This window comes from Tachysurus fulvidraco, chromosome 22, assembly GCF_022655615.1.
Source record: "Tachysurus fulvidraco isolate hzauxx_2018 chromosome 22, HZAU_PFXX_2.0, whole genome shotgun sequence".
Taxonomy (NCBI): Eukaryota; Metazoa; Chordata; class Actinopteri; order Siluriformes; family Bagridae; genus Tachysurus; species Tachysurus fulvidraco.
Genome location: NC_062539.1, coordinates 3,222,424 through 3,241,545, shown reverse-complemented (window position 1 = coordinate 3,241,545; position 19,122 = coordinate 3,222,424). Strand labels below are relative to the sequence as shown.

At 39.6% G+C, this 19,122-nt stretch overlaps 1 protein-coding gene across 2 annotated transcripts in view; it reads left to right on the top strand.

The window, feature by feature from the left end:
* The first annotated feature begins 309 nt into the window (after positions 1–309).
* The window catches only part of egfra (epidermal growth factor receptor a (erythroblastic leukemia viral (v-erb-b) oncogene homolog, avian)), a 63,876-nt gene continuing 45,063 nt past the window's right edge, over positions 310–19,122 (top strand). Inside the window, exon 1 of one of the 2 annotated variants that reach the window (XM_047806305.1) lies at positions 310–597. In XM_047806305.1, coding sequence (XP_047662261.1) covers positions 519–597 — 79 coding nt within the window. In that variant the 5' untranslated portion in view covers positions 310–518. The remainder of the gene's footprint in view (positions 598–19,122) is intronic. The other variant, XM_047806304.1, reaches the window with a different exon arrangement.

Genomic DNA, 19,122 nt, shown 5'->3' with positions numbered 1-19,122 from the left:
GCAGCAGCAGCAACAGCAAAAAAAAAAAAAGCTGTTCCCAGGATTTGATGTGAGAACTTTCCCTAACATACCTTTTTTTCCCTCTTACTGGAACCCTTTCTCTTCACTCTTTCATTCCATGCCTCCCTCCCTCTCTCATTCCCTAACTCTTAAATGACGTCAGGACTTTAAGCCAAAGGCTGGAACCCAATTGGAGGTTGGAGTGCACTACATAGGGCGCAGGAGCTCTTGCGTAAATCTTTACCTAGGGTACTTGGCTAAGGGTGAAGTCAGGGATTTGAGATTGAGCCCGAGGAGTATCGACTACACGCTCACTCTTCGGTGGAGAGGCGAAGGAGGAGCTGTCAAAAGTTTTAAGTCGGGAGAGGTTCCGTGAATCTGGACAGAACTTCACACACACACTCACACACACACACACACAGACGCGCGCGCACACATATCCAACGGAGGAGGGTTACAGTTATGGAGTAACACGATTACAAACCAAGAGATACATCCAAAGCGTTAAAAGAGACGAAATGGAGACTTTGGCCAAAACCGGATTCCTGTTTTCTTTTCTGATTTCTTTGGGCTCGTGCGCGACGCCGGAAAAGAAAGGTAACTTTCTAGACGTTACGTGTGCATGTTGACGTAAGGCTTCTGGACACTTCTGTTTAAAGCATATAAACATCTGGGTTTGGAATGGACAAGAACGCGTGTGTAAACTGCTGGATTTGTTTACCTTACGCAGGTAAAGTTCAGGTGTACGCGCTCGTGCTCAAGGCGAAAACAGCTGGATTTATATACGTGTGTTCAGGTATTCAGGTTTGGGAAACAAGTATTCAAGGGTTACATGTACACATTTGCTGATATGAATTGGTTATGGTTAAAAAATAAAAGTGTATTCAAGGTCCAGTCTTTGATCAAGTATGTGTGCAGGATTTACAGCATGTGTTTTAGGTATAGATAAAGGTATAGATTGAGATTTGGGGTAAAAACAAACAAACAAACAAACAAACAAAAACCTAAAACTGTGCTGATATTTTAAAAACGTTTAGGGTTTACAAAGCAGTGTTAAAGTCTGAGTTCATGTTCAGACATGTGATGGGATTTAACAAGGAGGTGCCATTGACTGTGTTGAAAGTATAAAATATTCAAGGATAATTATATACAAGGATTATTATATACAAGGATTATTATATAAGTGTCTATCAGTGTTGAGGATGTCAGAATCAGTGCTCAGGTTTGATTGCAAATGTTTGGGGTATGTTGTGAGGGTGTAAGTCCAGGTGTAAGTTTTGGTCTTTAGTTTAAGGAAAAATATATATTTTGGTTATATAACAATAATAATAATAATAATAATAATAATAATAATAATAATAATAATATTGTTGTTGTTTTTTGTTTGTTTTTTGTTTTGTTTTGTTTTCACTTATACTGGATACAGCACTCACATAAGTATTCAGGATGTAAGTGTTAATGTTTAGAATATTCAAATCAGTGTTCAGGAATTAACTCTCATACCTTAAGGTGTAAATATAGCGAGGATATATGTCAAGGTTTTCTGGTGTTCAATATCAGGCAAACTTTGTATTCATGTTATAAAACATATATGTTGGTCATGTTGGTATTCGAGGTCCAATTGTTAATGTTTAGGATAACTATAGAAGTCTAAGTTTAAAGCTGTGTGTTCTTCTAAACGACTATGTGTTCATATCTTTATGATAAGAACGTGTTTTATAAATAAAAAAAGGTTCAGGTTCAGTATTTAGGTTTATGATATAAAACAGTGTGTGTTCGGGATACCGGTCTATAAGAGTAGGTCTGGTGTTTAATGGGTAAAAAATAAGCAATAAAAGAGTGCATTTAGGGTTAAACAGTGAAGTAAATGGTCTTGTGTTTGGAACACAAAAGCGTTTAGACCCTGGGGAAAGTGCGACATGCCATACCGTAGCTGTGCGCAAGCCTCCTCGGTGATGTGCAGCGGATGGCGCGTGGGAACAGCGCGGAAGTTTGACTTGTAAATGGTGATTTTACTCTCACTCTGACTGGACAGGCTAACATGTAGCCTAGCCAGGTCACGTACTTCACCGAGAGTGTATAAGTCTCGGTTATTCCGTTAACAATACCGTCAAATGTCACGGAAACCAAAGTATTAGTTGTTTTTACGACACCGACAGATCAAAAGCCCCCTCAACTTTACTCTTGTTGCTAAGCATCTCCTTACCTTTGACGTATATCTGTTTTGTCTAATAATATCTATTTTTTTTTATTTATCAGTAATATTTTAACATTTTTTTCACTCTTTCACTTGTGTATACAATCACTTATTTATATTTGTATTCATTTGTTTTTAAATAGATTATAGTAGTGAATTGTGTTTGTGGTAATAGCATGCTATAATACTGTGAAGCTAACAGCTAATATTCTCATGTTCTGTTTAGAAAGCTAATATAGAATTTGTAACTTAGATAATAAAGAAATTTATCGGTTTATTTATTTATTTTAAGTTTATATTAGTTACTCGAGTTATAATTCATGACGGGGAAAAGATATTTTAACGAATTTAACCTCAGACACACTGAAGTGTGTTAAGCTTATTACAGCTATTACACTGAAAATCTACCCTAGATGTGTGTATTTCTGCTCAGTAATTTTAGTTATGACAAGGTGTTCTATACATCAGCTAAACACTAAAATTAGCATTTCATGTGTTATTAAAGTCCTGTATACTTTATCTAATTGAATAATACTGAATTAAAGTGCAACCTTAAGCCTTTTGTACAGGTTAATCAGTGCATCTTATGTTCCCTGCCAAAGTCTGTGATTGCTGAAAGGTGAAATAAAGGAGTAAATATTGGACCATGCTGTTAATTGGCCCATGTAATGCTGTTTACTGCTGTTTGTTTAGAGTGGCTCAATAATTCGGCATGTTAGTCGGGTCAGCTGAGAGGTGTCCTGTGTGTAAACAGTGGCCTGTGCCAATATTGACAGATGGGATGCACACAAATCAGTTTATTACAGTCTGCTTCCTCTTTTGGCCGGACAATCTGATGCAAAATTTGGTCCAGACCAGAATGGACCAGGCCAGGAGTCCCCTGCTTTGTTTGCTATCAAATTCGCCAAGTATTGAGTGTCCGTATTAAAATCATTAACTGGTTTTGACATATATATTACCAAAAGAGTTCTAACGAGGAAGTATGTGTTACATTTATTTATTTATTTTTCGCCTTAAAGTGACTTACTTACAGGATTACAATCCAAGCACAGCTGAGCAGTTGAGGGATAGGGGCCTTACACCAGGACCCATCTGCTCCCAGGGAGTCTTCGGACAAAGCAAATTATATCAAAAGAGATGTTGAGGCAGATTTTTAAAAATGTGCATGAACAAATACGATTCTCAGAAAACTTGAAAAGGGTTGTAATTAATACCTTGATGTAGCCTAGCTGTTTCATTGCCAGCTCTTTTTCCCCTCACCTAGCCTTGAACAGCAGACTATATTTACTACAAGGACATGAGGAATAGATGAAGTAGAAAGTTAAGTAACCAAATACTGTAGCTGTATGTCATCTACATAAGTTGGTTAAAATGCTGTGCTGGGGTTTAATTTAGTTAATAATTCAATAATTCATTGTGATTGTTGATTTTTGCAATCTGATTGGCCAGAAGGTGTTGATCAATCTGAGTATATTATCATAGTAGTCTAAAGCAACTCATTCACATGACAGATAATCTAATCCTAGTAAAAAGGATTAAGAAACTTTTTTTAAGGAGGCATTTGACATTTATGGAAGGAGTCTCCAGTGTCATTGCTTTGTTTGGTTTATATATAGTTTTATGACCAAGAAACAGAGCACTTTCTTCCACAAGGACGTACATGCTCCATAAAGTCATGCATGCTCTCCATACTGAAGGTCAAACTTGTGAGGAACTCAATGCAAAACTGTAGACTGTTTAGTCTCTTCTTGCTTTTTACCCTCTTCTGCTTCTGTGGATAAAATTTGCTCCTGTGATTCAGATTATAATATGCAGAACAACAGTTTGACCCTGTACCCTTATTCATCATAAACGACCTATTTTAAACATCTAACAGGGCTAAAAATGTCCACACGTCTGACTAAAAAGTAATAGTTATTTTCTACTGAACTTTAGGCATAAATTTGTTGTATTATGACGCTTCAAATCCAAATCAGTTTGCTCTCATTAATTCCCTTCAAAATTTCTCATTTTTAAATGCTGTATAAAAATCCTACAAGCAAATGTATAAAAAGATTAATATAAATAAGAATAAAATAAAAGAAGCAGTAAAAAAAATCAATAAAAAGAATCAAAACAAAAAATAGAAGATATATATGTATTATATTCATGCTTTATCACGAAGATGATATACTGTATATTCATGTGGTTTCATACAAATTAATAGGTCATAAGAAAGGGTATGAATGGTAGTCCTGTTTCTAACCTGATCAGATGGGATGAAATAGTATTTTAAAGAACACTTCACTGTATACTGTAGTAAACTTGTGATCAATGGGACATCCTTTGTGATAAAGAACGGAATCTGAGGGTTAACGTTCGCTCTGTGTGTGGTGCGACTCTCCCGGGCGGATCTGACTGGTCCAAACACTAAGGCTGTGGGAATGTGCTTGTCAGCATGGTAACCTTTTTTGAAGCCATGCTCTAAACCCCTTTTTAGGAGTGCATGTGAATCGGCATCACAGCTTGATGCCACTGTTCCTAAACACTGCATGGAGGGAATCTTGCGCTGACCTTTAGAACATGTAGCTTGATGAAGTTTTTCTGTCTTAATTAGTTTACAAACTGCAACAGTTTCTTAGAGTGCTGTTGCTTTGTATTAAGATTAAACTGGTGAGCAGATTAAACAAGTGATGCTTCCTGGCTGCTCTGACCAGCATCCACTCCAAACCGGTGTTCTCCCAATCTTAACAAATCGCTCATGTTTAAAGACAGATCTGCCAAATATTTCAGTACGGCTAAACAAAACAGACGGCACGCGTGAGGCCTGCCTGCACATGAGCTGGCGGTGTGCAAAGCGTGTGTGCTTTATATGCAAAGATGTTCCAGCAAAACCCTCAGTTTTTTACCACACCTCCATTTGCGTGGTTGCAGTTGTTGTTACTCCCTCACTTCCTGAGTGTCTCTGAGTGGACACAAACTCCACAAGGACTCAAAGGCAGCCAAGTTATTTTTTTTCTTGTCCGGGGCCTAAGGCAGATGTTTCTATTCCGCTTGGCTTCTTCATCACATGCTCGTTTTACAAAATTGCCCTGGCATCCTTGCCAACACTAACATCTGGCGAATGAAAAGAGAAACTACCTACCTGCTCTAATTCGTTAAAGCATGAACTCAGCAATTGTAGGTGAGATAATGGAGATAATAACACCATTTTAATGCCGAACCCCAGATGGTATTGCAATATAATCCAAGAAAAACAAGTATAGCAACATCTTGTTTACGCAGTATTATCACCGTGGAAAGAGAAATAATCTAAGGTCTTTAAATCTCTAGAAAAACTCAGATCTCTACACAAAGCATGATTATTCCTTGCTCGCAAACAACCACTGATCACTATTATTTTTATTCACCAATCACTAATCACCATAACTTCCAACACATTTACAGATTTTTTCTGCTCTCATCCATTTCCTCTTCATGATCTGGGCCAATTTTATAAAGATTTTCAGAATGATCTCAGAGAGCCCCTCATTCAGCTCAAAATTTCTAACTATAATTCAAGACCAATCTCCACTTTTATCTTAGAGAGGAGGCGGGGCTTACCCTGTTACTAGGTGACACATTCTTTTGAAGACCGTGATTGGCTGTTCAATAAAAAAAGGAGAGTTTTTATAATCCGGTCTATTATAAACCTTCACTTTGTCTCTATGTTAAGATATTAGAGACTATATGGTGTAGGGATTACGCTGGTGACCGATCGTATTAGAGATGTTCTAACACCTGTATGTTATAAATGTAATAAATGTAATGTAAATGTAAATGTAAACATCTCCGACACAGAGCAGAAATGTCATAGAGACAAATGATATCATTTCAGCTGCTGTGGCATTTCAGCTCTGTTTCAGAGATGTTCGAGTCTCTAAATGACACAGCAGCATAGCGGAGATGTGATCTCTAATGTGATTGGTCACAAAAATAATCTAATCTGTATCATCTTATTAACTCACTATCATTATTAAATATTGTACACCATTCATTTCTTCTCCCTCTTCACCTTTCAGCCATTTTCTCTTCCGATAAAGAAACTCTTCATCCTCTTAAAAGTCCTCCTCACGACTCCTCACACTTTTTGACCTTATGAGCTCTTTTAAGTGTTTTACTAAGACCTTCTCTTTAATTGTAGGGGAAATGATCACAGAAACTCTTTGTACTACGAATTTTCATGAATATGCACCCTGAAGTTTAGTGAAAGATGGGAGGAAGCTAATCAAGTTTCACTCCACTGAGGTCACATCCTTGTGTAGATTGAAAAGCCATCAGTGCTTCCTACAGTAATGGTGAAAGAAGCTTTAGTCCTGCCAGCGTCTTTCTCCTGGGATTTGAATTGGTTTAGTCAGTCAGGTTGTGTATGGGGAACATATCAGACATGAAACCTTTTAGTGCTGTTTTCTCTCAGATGAGGTTTGGATTTGATGACAGGCTCTTCAGCTGTCTTTTTTTAATTCTTTCTGAAAAGGTAATGGATTCAGGGCTTCGTTATGAACATAGGACAGAGGGATTTTACGTCTTAACTTTACCACAGTCTTTGCAAGCTAAATAATAACTTGTCACTCGGACTACATTTCATCTCAGAACTGCCAGAATCCTAAAAAAAAAAAAAAAGTCCTAAGTCTGCTTTCTGTGCTGGTGCATGTTTAACATTACGATTGAAGCTCAGTTAATTGTTGACTTTTTTTTTTTGACTGTAGGTTCAGATTTGTTACTCTTTGAAGAGATCCGATTTGAATAAGAAGCTCAAGTGTTTTGCAAAAATTGAGTTTTAATGCTTTGTTTATCAGCCTTCGCACTTCAGCGTCTTGCTGTTGAGTAAACAAGTCGCGTGTGCCTTGTCAGATATTCTGATAAATCTGCGATAATTCTGAAAGTAAACATCACTTATGTGCTAGTTGGTAAAGAAAGATGGAAGAGTTTGAAGAGATTTGCAGGTTTAAACCGAAAGGTAGAAAAAAAAAAAAGCTCTTGTTGTTCTGTCTGTTCTGCCAAGCACCCACAGGATTTGCATTCATTTTGAATAGTTATTGCGTTGCTTTGCCAGGTCGGCCTCTGATTTCTCTGCTCCTTCATCCTGTCCTCTCACCTCCGCCTCCACAGCTAGCGTTCCATCATTTCTTTCAAAGCACGTTATCAGAGCCTTCTCTCGGCTCTTCCTCGAGTTCCCGGAGGTACGATTGTTAAAAATGCTGAGCTATTAAAGTTGCCTCTGGATGTCACAGAGGCTTGATGGCTGTACCGGGTGCTCTACTTTCCCAGAGCCACATCTGTGAAAGAGTTTGGAGTCGAGAAAACAGCAAGCCCTCCAGCATTGCTTAAGCTATCCAGCAGGCACTTAACCTGGCACAACCCTCTGCTTCCTACGATTCGAAAGTGGCTTTGTGTTTTGACGAAGCGAAGAACAATCGGGGGGGGGGGGGGGGGGGGTGTTTCTGCGGGCTAATTTGGCTGCAAGAAACAGATTTGATTGCCAGTGTCAAGTTCCATGATGTTTTTGCCATTTGCAGCGACGACATGCCTCTGACCGTTCCGCTCAGCGTAATGACACTGAGTGGGTTTGGAAATTACCAGAATCCATTTGGGTCTGCACTACATAATTCCCTCCATCAATCCACCAGTCGTTTCTCTTTGCCGTTCTGTTTGTCGTTCCGGTTTACTTTTTCACTTGGTGGGATTTCAGTAAATACACACCGATCCCAATGTTCAGTTCATCTACCCCGTTTTTTTCTCATCCTCAATACAATAATCTGCTTGCAGACTTTTTTACTCTCACGCCCTCAACAGTTCTATTTGCACAAGATTAATTAAAAACAAATCCTGTCCGGGAGCTACATATTGGTTTTATTTCCATACAGATGTTTATTTTTATTTCTTCCAGTCATGTTGCTGCCGTTCCCCCCCCTATCAGATTTAAGTACCGAATAATGAAAATGAAATCACCACCATCATCATATTTCCTAAGCTCTCGTTGTTTAAATCGTTTTTCAAGCTTCATAAAATAAAGGTTTTATTTTGTTTTGTAAACAAAATAAACTGGTTTGAGAAAATTTGATACCTTTTACACATCCATTGCTCCTGAGGTGAGTTTCAGGCCCTAATAAAAAGGTGCTCAATGAATCAATTTGCATAAAAAAAACTAAAAGATTTTTTTTATTTTGAGGTAGAAATTGCTTAAATCTTCAAGACAGCAACATGCATATAAATACTTCTGTGTATCAGAAATCTTTGTGTGAAGTCCCAAGTTTTCAAGTCACTAGCATGATTTTCACTGTTGTTCGGAAAGACGCTGACATTCACGTAACCTTCTCATCCTCTGTGACATGTCGAAGCCCCTCAGCGGAAGACATTGTTGATTGGAAAGACATAAACGACCCCTAAAACCTAAAATAGTTGCACGATAGTGGTCAGCGTCACAGGCTTTATTGCATTTCCATCAGCAAACAGGCCTCGGTGGTGGAAAGCGACCTTGGAATTCAGTCTGGAAAAAAAACAACACACACACACACTTTCCCATCACTTCTTTTACATCTCATTAGGTGCAAGTCCATGCAAGTGGCTTCTGTCGTACACAGACCCTGTTCAGCTTGTTTTCTTTCTTTCTTTCTTTCTTTCTTTCTTTCTTTCTTTCTTTCTTTCTTTCTTTCTTTCTTTCTTTCTTTCTTTTTAAAAAAAAAGAAATTTACAAAGCCACACCGCATGTATTGCTCCTTTTTGGGTTTTAATCAATCTCATATGGCTTTTTTTTAATTAACAGCTAATTAGGTCTAAAAGCATTTTAAATGAATTAAAGCATCCTGCATATAGAATTTATGACACTTTCTGTAGCGTTAAACTACCAGATAATTAACTGTAGCGTAAATGAGCAACCAATGGCAGTTGTGTTATGAGGCAGTTGAGGACAGGTTTCCTTATATATATATTAGGAAAATAGTCTCTTGCTTTTAGATTTTGCTTCTGGAAAAGGTTTTCCTGTAAATCTGACATTTGAGTGGTATATTTAGCAATAGTCGGACAAAGGAAAGTATCAAGGAGCAAGATGACAGTTCTAGGCCAACAGTCTCTGAATAGACAATCACACACACACACACACACACACACACACACACACACACACTTGAACCTGTAATATATTCAGTGCTCTTTCATCAAGTTTAAAAAGAAATATTTTTGTCCTAGAACACAGAAATGGTATTACATAAAAAGTGTGAAAAAAGTGTGTTTAGCTTGGCTTTCTCTCTCTGTGTCTCTCTCTCTCTGTCTTTGTCTCTCTCTCTCTCTCTCTCTCTCTCTCTCTCTCTCTCTCCTCCTGACTCATTGGACAGCTCTGATCTTTCTGATTCATCTCTCTCCAGCTCTACGTCTCTAAAAGAAGCCCATATTTGACCAGCAGCTTGAGCTCGTACACAGAATGGTGAAAAAAGCACAAGGAAAAGTGTAAGATGCTAAGCTCTGGCAGACACCACAGGGTTTACATAATGATTTGGCAGATGCTTTTATCCGAAGTTACAAGTGAGTCTGTTCCAAGCCCGGAGTTGTTGAAGGAGCCAATAATGGCCACAAGACAAAGTTTCCACTTACTAACCAGAAATAAGCGTGAGACAGGGTCGTGATGTGGGAGTGTATGAAACAGCCCAGTGTATGAAAAGAAATCAGTGATTCAATACAATTCAGTGTCATCAGTTGGAGTCAGTAACGTGCAAAAAAGTGCTAGATATAAGTGTGAGACCACACGTCCTTCAGTTGGCCCGGTACATGCCTTCTTATGTTGGAATGACAGGCAGGAATTTACATCTCCTTCACTGGACATACAGAGGCCACACCTCCTTCACTGGAGCTGGCAGGCAGAGGACACACCTCCTTTACTGGACAGGCAGATGTCACGCCTCCTTCACTGGAGCTGGCAGACAGAGGCCACACCTCCTTTACTGGACAGGCAGATGTCATGCCTCCTTCACTGGAGCTGGCAGACAGAGGCCACACCTCTTTTACTGGACAGGCAGAGGCCACACCTCCTTCACTGGAGCTGGCAGGCAGAGGCCACACCTCCTTTGCTGGAAAGGCAGAGGCCACACCTCCTTCACTGGAGCTGGCAGGAAGAGGCCACACCTCCTTTGCTGGACAGGCAGAGGCCACACCTCCTTTGCTGGACAGGCAGAGGCCACACCTTCTTTACTGTACAGGCAGAGGCCATTCCTCCTTTACTGAACAGGCAGATGTCACGCCTCCTTCATTGGAGCTGGCAGGCAGAGGCCACACCTCCTTTACTGGACAAGCAGATGTCACGCCTCCTTCACTGGAGCTGGCAGGCAGAGGCCACACCTCCTTTACTGGACAGGCAGATGTCACGCCTCCTTCACTGGAGCTGGCAGGCAGAGGCCACACCTCCTTTACTGGACAGGCAGAGGCCACACCACCTTCACTGGAGCTGGCAGGCAGAGGCCACACCTCCTTTACTGGACAGGCAGAGGCCACACCTCCTTTACTTGACAGGCAGAGGCCACACCTCCTTCACTGGACAGGCAGAGGCCAGTTGACTAGAGCTGACAGAAAGAGGCCACGCCTCCTTCACTAGAACTGACAGACCGAAGCCACACCTTCTTTACTAGTACCGACAGGTATGAGGACTTCCTGACACAGTAGCTTCTCCTCTTTTACTGAAACAGGCACAGAAGTTATAACAGCTGATTCCCAATTCCAATATCATTGTTAGTAGATTCTTCAAAACAAGCAATGTGTCAGTTCTTAAACTAGATAACAAGATCGGCGTTGAGTAAACACCCAAATGTTCTATTGTGTCAAGTGTAATGTAGTGCAATGAATCTCTCCTTTGAAGTTTGTGTTTGGGATATTTTACGGTCAGATTTCAGCAAAACAATGCAACAATAACATAGTCACTTCTGGGAACAGGAGAGTTCATACTTGTGATTGTAAGTGTGTGTACCGATATGATGGTACCACAATAAAGAAAGATGATATTTAAGATCATACAAGGAACATTATACTGTGGGTAAAGATTAATATCATGGTGCTTTGGTACAGATTCACACTGGGGGTAGTTCAGTGGGAAACTGCATGCTTTGTAAGTACCGTATGAGGTCCTGGGTTCAAACCTGGGTTACTGATTTTTTGGGCCCTTGAGCAAGTCCCTTAACCGTTTCTTTTCAATGTGCACCCCTTAAAACCCCCTTTCTCTATCTTAAAAACAAAAGAGCATGTGGTTGTGAATTTTAGCACCGTTCAAGCCTTAAATGTGAGAATTTAAAGCAGCTTCCCATCCTCGGAGTTTTGTGTTGCAATCCAGAAGTTGTACACTGTGTATTTTATGACACACCTGGACAAGAACATGTCAAACGCATGCCAGAAAAGAAAAATGGCCCTGCTTTACACTTTTTACCCAGAAACACTCGTCTTCTGTTACCATCTGGTCTTCCTGCTTTCCACAAGTCTCTGAAAGAATCTGGGATTTTCTTACCACAGGCTTTGCTTTTCCCAGCCTAAGGCTTTTGACGTGTGAGAACAAGCTAAAGCCAGCTCTTGTCACCATGGTGTAACAAAATATAACTCTTGTATATGCTGACTTGCTTGGCGGGTTTTGCATTGAATTCTGTTGTGTTAGGACGAAAATGAAACTCTAAGCCTTCTCAGGGTTTGGCTTTGAAAGCCAAATCGCGTGAAAAAGAGGCTAATGCTTATCAACTCGAATGCAAGTAATGATGCGGAATAAAATAACACTGAGGCATGAATTCCAAGGTTTCTTTGAGGGAACACGTTACCATCTTTAAATAAAAACTGGCATCTTGGCTAGAGAGCTAATCATCAGATAGCACTGTGTTTTTAGTCATATCAGGACTTGAAGCACTGCTGTTATAAGACTGGAAATGTGTTTGGTCTACAAATGGATCTCATCGTCACAGAGACAAGACTCTTTGTCTCCTTTTCAAGGTCTTAGTGTTGTACCATGTTGCTGTTTCTGTTAATTCAGCGGTTACATTAATGTAATGGATTTATGCCACATTGTTAAACATTTGAATCTGATTGGTCAGATGGAGTGGAATCACTGCCGCTTGTCACTATATCCTGTCTGCAAGGTTTATACTAATGCAAACGTTCAAACATAGCACAACACAACATGACACGACTCGACAGCACACGACACGACACGACATGACATGACATAACATTGCTATAGTAACAGCTTATACAGTACAGATTTTAGAGACACTTATAACTGGTTATATGTGCAAGGTGTTTGGGGGGGGGGCATTTTGGATGGAGTCTCCAGTGTTAAAGCTCAGTGTAAGAGGTAAAGCTATAGATTTCATTCCTTAGCAACCAAAGCTGTTATTTTCACTAAAAGAGGGAGAGAAAAAATGAGTTGCTTATCCCTTCTATAACTTGAGTGATAATAGGTTCTTAAATGTGAATAAATTTAAAAACATAACTGAGGAAAAATAAAATTACTGTCCAAACTTTGGGTTTAGGGTTTTAGTGCTTTTTTAAGGATCCTTCCGACAGCTAGCATAAATACAGTATTTAACCACTGAGCTAAGAATTTTTTAATAAGATGACCTCATTGCACAAGAGTTATAATAGACCTACTCAAAAAGAATGCACAAAAAACCTACTTAAAAATACAATATGTTACAAAAAGGACTCGCAATTCACCATCGCAGCCAGGAAATAAGCTGTTATAGACAGAGAAAGAAAAGCAGATAGTAAGAGATTTGGCTCATTTCTCTTCAGGGAGATACAGAGAGTCTAGAGAAACAGCTTACCTCTCCAACAAAAAAGTCTTTTATTCCAAGGTTCTGTGGCTTTTTGAAGCAGGATTAGCTTTCAAGGCTAGCCACAGAGCGCCATGTTTATACACAAGATTCACAAAATTACTCTGTGATTTTACTGTTAAACCTGTGGTAAATTTTCATCGCTGCACCATGGGCTTCATTTAAGTTTATTTCAAATCTCAAATCTTTATTTTAAATGGTTTAAAAAAAGTGACTAGCTGGGTTGCTTTGCTAACATTACCTATGTGAGCCTAGCTCAGATTAGCTACTGTAAGTGAAACTGAAATTGCAATGATAGAATTATGATGGAAGATAAGATATATAAGTAGATCATTAAAAATACACGGAACAATAATTCAGTGTGTGCTTGTATTGATGGTGTGTGAGAGATTCATCAGAAGTCCTAAAAAAAATGTTAAATATGTGATTTGTTCTTTAGCATCGATCCCAAACAAGACAAATCATATCAATTTGCTAGCAAAAAAAATATCATGAGTGTGAACCAAACTGCAAAAACAGAACGCAAAAAATGTAATATAATCATCCATTATTTCCAAGGCTAAATTATATATATTATTATAATTATTTTTTCTTCAAAAAACACATTAATGTTCAATTACACTTGCTTTTTTTTACTGCAGTGCTAATATTTTTTTTTTTACAATAATGAAGGAACTAATTTCCTTCCTTAATGTGGGTGATGGCTTTTCACCGCAGGAAGCTGATTCACCGCTGGGTTCTCACATCTCAAAGACAAACACTGCCCTAATTTGGTTTTTATAGCAAACTTCCTCCTTAATTAAAGCTTTTATGTCCTTTCATTTGTCATCATTAGATATTTTCTGTGAAATAATATCGTTAGACACCAGCGGTCGCTCATTTGAGTCCGGTCATAAGAGATTTCATGACTAATCCTTCATCTTCATGAGACATCACTGATATTCAATCGCATATTATGCTTTAAGAAGGATCAGACAACCATGATTAGTCTGTTGTGTGTGTGTGTGTGGGGGGGGGGGGTACCCGTGGAGAAGCCAACCACTGCTCCATTGGCTTTGAGGTGTTTTGTCAAGTTTAAATGTAACAGAAGAAAAAGTGTTTCTGCATGGTGGTCTGATGACAACGGGCTATCAAGAGGCATGTTAAGAATTGTACAATGGCATAAGGCCAAGAAAAAGAGATTTTATTGTATAGGGAATACGATGGGCCTGGCTTTTTCATCATGCAGAGACAGCGTGGCATTTTGAAACGAAATGTGTTGCAGTAATGAGTTGGTTTACAAAAAGCAATTCAGCCTACTGTTGCTATAATGAATAGCTGTAAAAATCTGTCAAACAAAATGCTCTATAATCCTGGCTCATGTGGCTGGATACACACACCAGCCACCATACTACTTTCTTAGTTACATGTATGTAATTATCGATGAGATCTTTGAGTGTGTTATGATCGGTGGTGCTTGGGTTAGTTTGAGTATTTCAGAAGGAGTACAATAGGAGTACACGAGTCTTAGTGAGTGATAGCAATGTAGGCAGAACTGCTTTGTCGATGAGAGGCAGCAAAGGAAAATGGCCAGATTCACCACTCTGTACAACGGTGGTGTGTAGAAAAGCATCTCAAAACAAACCAACAACACACTGACCCTTGAGAAGATGGGGGTTGGGGGGGGGTGTCCCAATAAAATGGCCAGTCAGTTTATCTGTATTATGTCCATAGGTGTATTTTTTTTCCCAGTATCTCTGTACTGTACATTCAAGTTGAATGGACAGTTGGTCAGAAATATCCGTTGACTCAATGATTTCTACTTCAAATAATAACTGCACTTTGTTGTTTAACAAAAATACATGTTGTTTGTTCTTAGGAAATGTTTTGCGTCTAATAAGTTGACAACATGAACTCGTAATAAAACCCTTGGGCTGTGATTAACTCTTGGAATGTTCTGGAAAGGTCTGCCTCTCCCTTCTCTCTAGCAGTGACAGGTTGTATTATGTGAATTTCTGCATACTACAGATGTGTGGGTTGAGTAAATCGCCTCAGGTTGACACCTTTAATGATTGCTTAAGCCTGGAAGCATTGCTTGGTTTTCTTTTATGATCTCAGGATTGAGCTGGAGTAGAATCAGTGTATGATGAACCATAGAACTGCGTAGTGCAGGTGTACGGGTTGGGAACACTCTTTAAAACAGATGGTAGAATATCCAAGCAACATGTGAAACTGGAAAGACTTCCGGTTGCATAAGTGGATTAAACTCTCTGATATCAACTGTCACCTTGGAAGCTTCCCCTCAGTTTCCCATCTCACATTTGTAATCTTTCATACTGGATTTTTTATTATATGTCTGACTTAGCAAACATTAGACAACAGCCTTATATACTGTATACAGTGTTTGGATGGAAACCTTTCTACTTTTCTGAACCTGGTGGTTATCAAAAAAATATGTCTTTAGAAATGACCCAAATTCTACCTTAGGCAAGTTATATGCAACTGGACTATACTGAAAATGTATTGCACATTTAGCTCCTAGAAACTCTACCCTGCCCCATGAAGCTTTTTACTAGTTAGATCCCTTGTAGAAGAACTCCTAATGAACCATTTTCTATAGTTATATGTAAGCTTAAAGATTACAGCTGACCATTCTTCTGGGATCTGTAACAATGACCAAATTCGCCTCCTGTTTAAATCTGGATATGATCCAGGCCTTGTGACTTGAAATTAACCCTCAGTCCAGGATGATTATAGACGGGACGTTTCGGAATTTTTAATATACAGGCTCTTGTTGTGGTATTAAGAACAGCTTTCGAATTTTGCTGTAATCACAAGTGTGGAAAACGACCTAGAGATTAAAGGATCATTGTGGGTCGAGAGGGCAAGTATGCAAGTCAGACTGTGTTGTCATTGCAACCCACTCAGAACTATGTGTGGAATCCAAAGCAAAACAACAGTGTAGTCAGTGCCCTCTAACGCAGTTAGGGCAAAACAGTCTGAAGCATTATTTTCACACTTGTTATTTTATTCAGGCTATATCAGCAGGGTGTGTATGTTATTTACCCTGCCTGAGGCAATCGACACAGCTTCAAATGCACCTGGCATTCGGCCAAAATGAACTTTTAACGGCAATTTGAAAGTGATTAATATTGCCGTCTATAAAGCGGGTACGTCTAACAGATACATTTCCACCATTTATCTGGCATGCTACATTCTGCTTTACGTAACTGTGATTGTTTTCATGATCTCAGTCCTCAACACCTGCCTATTAAGCCTACAGCCACTGCTCATCCAAAGCTGCCAAAGAATACACTGTGCACGAGCCAAGGAGGACTCGATGGCTAGATTTGTCGTGGCTACTTTCCCTTAGTTCATATCTCATAACTTGTGCAAGTGTGCAGCATTGCCAAAGTTGGAAACATGGAACATTCTGCACTGACCGTATCACAGCATCTTCAGGGATTCCAACATCTGTTCCCAAAATTGCCCTGATGTCATCCGGCTTGTGTTGTTTGGTTTTTGTGCCAGGGGAATTAAAATGTGTGACTGCAAACAGCTTAATATTAGAATGAACTTGTCAAGGTAGTTTCTAATAGAGATGATATGTTCTAACAAAAAATAGATTTTTTTTAATCTTTTAAACCTTCTGTCTGTTTATGTACATGATTTTAAGTAATCACACAGTCATTATGAAGGACACAGTATATACACACTACAAAACATCTTTTGTTTGTCTTTTTCTTAAGGGGAACTCAAAAAATGATTATGCAGGACAGTAAAGTCTTAAAAACAGATAATATCCTGGTCAGAAATCTATTGTCTGTTCTTAACCCTCAAAAGAACCCTTGAGGAAGCCTTTATAGATAGATGTAGATTAAATACAATAAAAGTGGCAGAGTTTAAACACTTGACCTGAGTACTCACTGGGGGAAGTCTTGGTCTAATGGTTAGCGAGTCTGACTCCTAACCCTAAGGTTGTGGGTTCGAGTCTCAGGCCGGCCATGACTGAGGTGCCCTTGAGCAAGGCACTGAACCCCCCCCCAACTGCTCCCTGGGCACCGCAGCATAAATGGCTGCCCACTGCTCCGGGTGTGAGTTCACTGTGTGTGTGTTCACTGCTGTGTGCACATTGGATGGGTTAAACGCAGAGAACACATTATGAGTATGGGTCACCGTACTTAGCCGTATGTCATGTCACTTCTACTTGAGTCTGTAACCAGGACTGATTCTGAGCTCTTTTGGTGAAGGAGCTCACAATTTTGATTGCAGTTTTACTTGCACATAGGTGAATTCCTTCCAAACTGAGGATGTGTTTCATTGCTTGATTCCAAGTCAGGCCATTTTTTATGTAACTCCACTATCGCTAGGCCTGATAAACTAGCTACATAAGACAGATGGCCATTGACTCTTTGTGTTTAGACTGAGGGGGTGGCCTTAAACCAACTAGCTTGCGTTGGATTTAAAGCCCCAGACAAGCAGAACTATTGTTTCTTCTGGCTGTTCGGCCACATCCTGTGGCTTCTTGTCTGTGGAAAAGATGACTGTCCCATTCAGACAGCACCAGGCTTGAATTCAGATGAGTTTAGAAGCTGTAAGAACGTTGATACCTCACGTGAAGTACCCCAGATCTATCTCCTATCCCACGTCGAACTCTCACGGCGCACTGCCACATGGTTCTGATTAATTCATTTCCTCTTTGAGTTTTGCACAAGGCCTACCGTGGAGGATTGGACTAAACGGAACCCAGCTCTTGGCTTGCAGCCGGCATTTTAAACATGACTTCTTGCTGCGTCATGCACAAGTTGTAACAGGGCTTTCTGGATTTTAGACTGAAAAATCGATGGGTCACACCACTGATAAGCTTGCCAAGGCTGTAACCAATAGATCTGCAGTATTTCAACATGACCCAAGTTACAAGAACCTGAATTCTGTACCATTCTCCATCTGGAGAGGATTATTCACTTCCGAGTAAAAGAGTGTGTGTCATAATGTGTAAAGAGTAACGGTGAGCATGTGCTGACTAACCGAGTGTGTGGAAACAGCACCAAGGAGCCGTACATTTACAGAATATGCTAATAAAGTGTAGACATCTACAGTTTTATTTATCTATAGCATTCTACATTTATAGAGACACCTAATAACTAAACTTTTCTGCTTTATCAGCTGTCAGGACCAGTCAGAACAAATACAGATAATTCTTAATTTCTAATTCTTACCTAGCATTCACACTGGCTTGCTATTTTGTTCCTGTTGCTTGCTTACCAATGTCATATAATGCAAAACCAATCGAATGGGTAAGTATTGCTGTGATAGGCAGAATGCTAATAGAAATCTCACTGCAACACCTCTGAGAAATCTTAAAGTTCATTTCATAATTGTCCATTAACTAAGCACTAGTCACTGGTCGAAATCTTTTACGTTAGCGATTTTTACCGTTTGAAATCATAACATCGGATTTCTTCAGCTACCATCAGCTAATGATAGCGAAGTCATAAAGCTATTGTAGGTCTTAGGCTAATTTGACTTTTTTAAGCCAATTTTCTAGATAATAAAAGTGTCACGTTGTACTTTTTTATGTACATTTTGTCCATCCCTAGAATTCCACTTCAGTTAAGTCATCAGCTCTAACTTGGATACGTCCATGCATTAAAATGCCAGTACGTGAGTTAATTTGAGGCCTGTTGTAACACTAAGCTAAACCAACAGCTAAGAGTGCATACAGATGTTCCTAATTTTCAGGCCATTAGCTAGTTTTAATTTCCTCCATTTAATTCAATACATTCCAGTGACTCAACTCGACTGGCGCACACGCTTTAGTTAATTTGCGGTGGAAAGCTATGCTAAAGCAGTGCCACTAGGGTGCTGGTGGGTCAGTAAATCTTCTCTCTGGGTCTCGAATGCTTGGTTCTAAGACTGGGAAAAACTTTGGGAACATGTAGTTTTGTGTGTTGGGGTAGTGGGGTGGTGGCGGTGTGTGTGTGTCGGTGTGTGTGTGTGTGTGTGTGTGTGTGTGTGTGTGTGTGTGTGTGTGTGTGTGTGTGTGTGTGTGTGTGTGTGTTTGGGGGGCGGGGGGCGATGAGCAGCTGCTTTTTTCCGGCTGGAATGATGTGTGAAATGTGTGGGTTATCC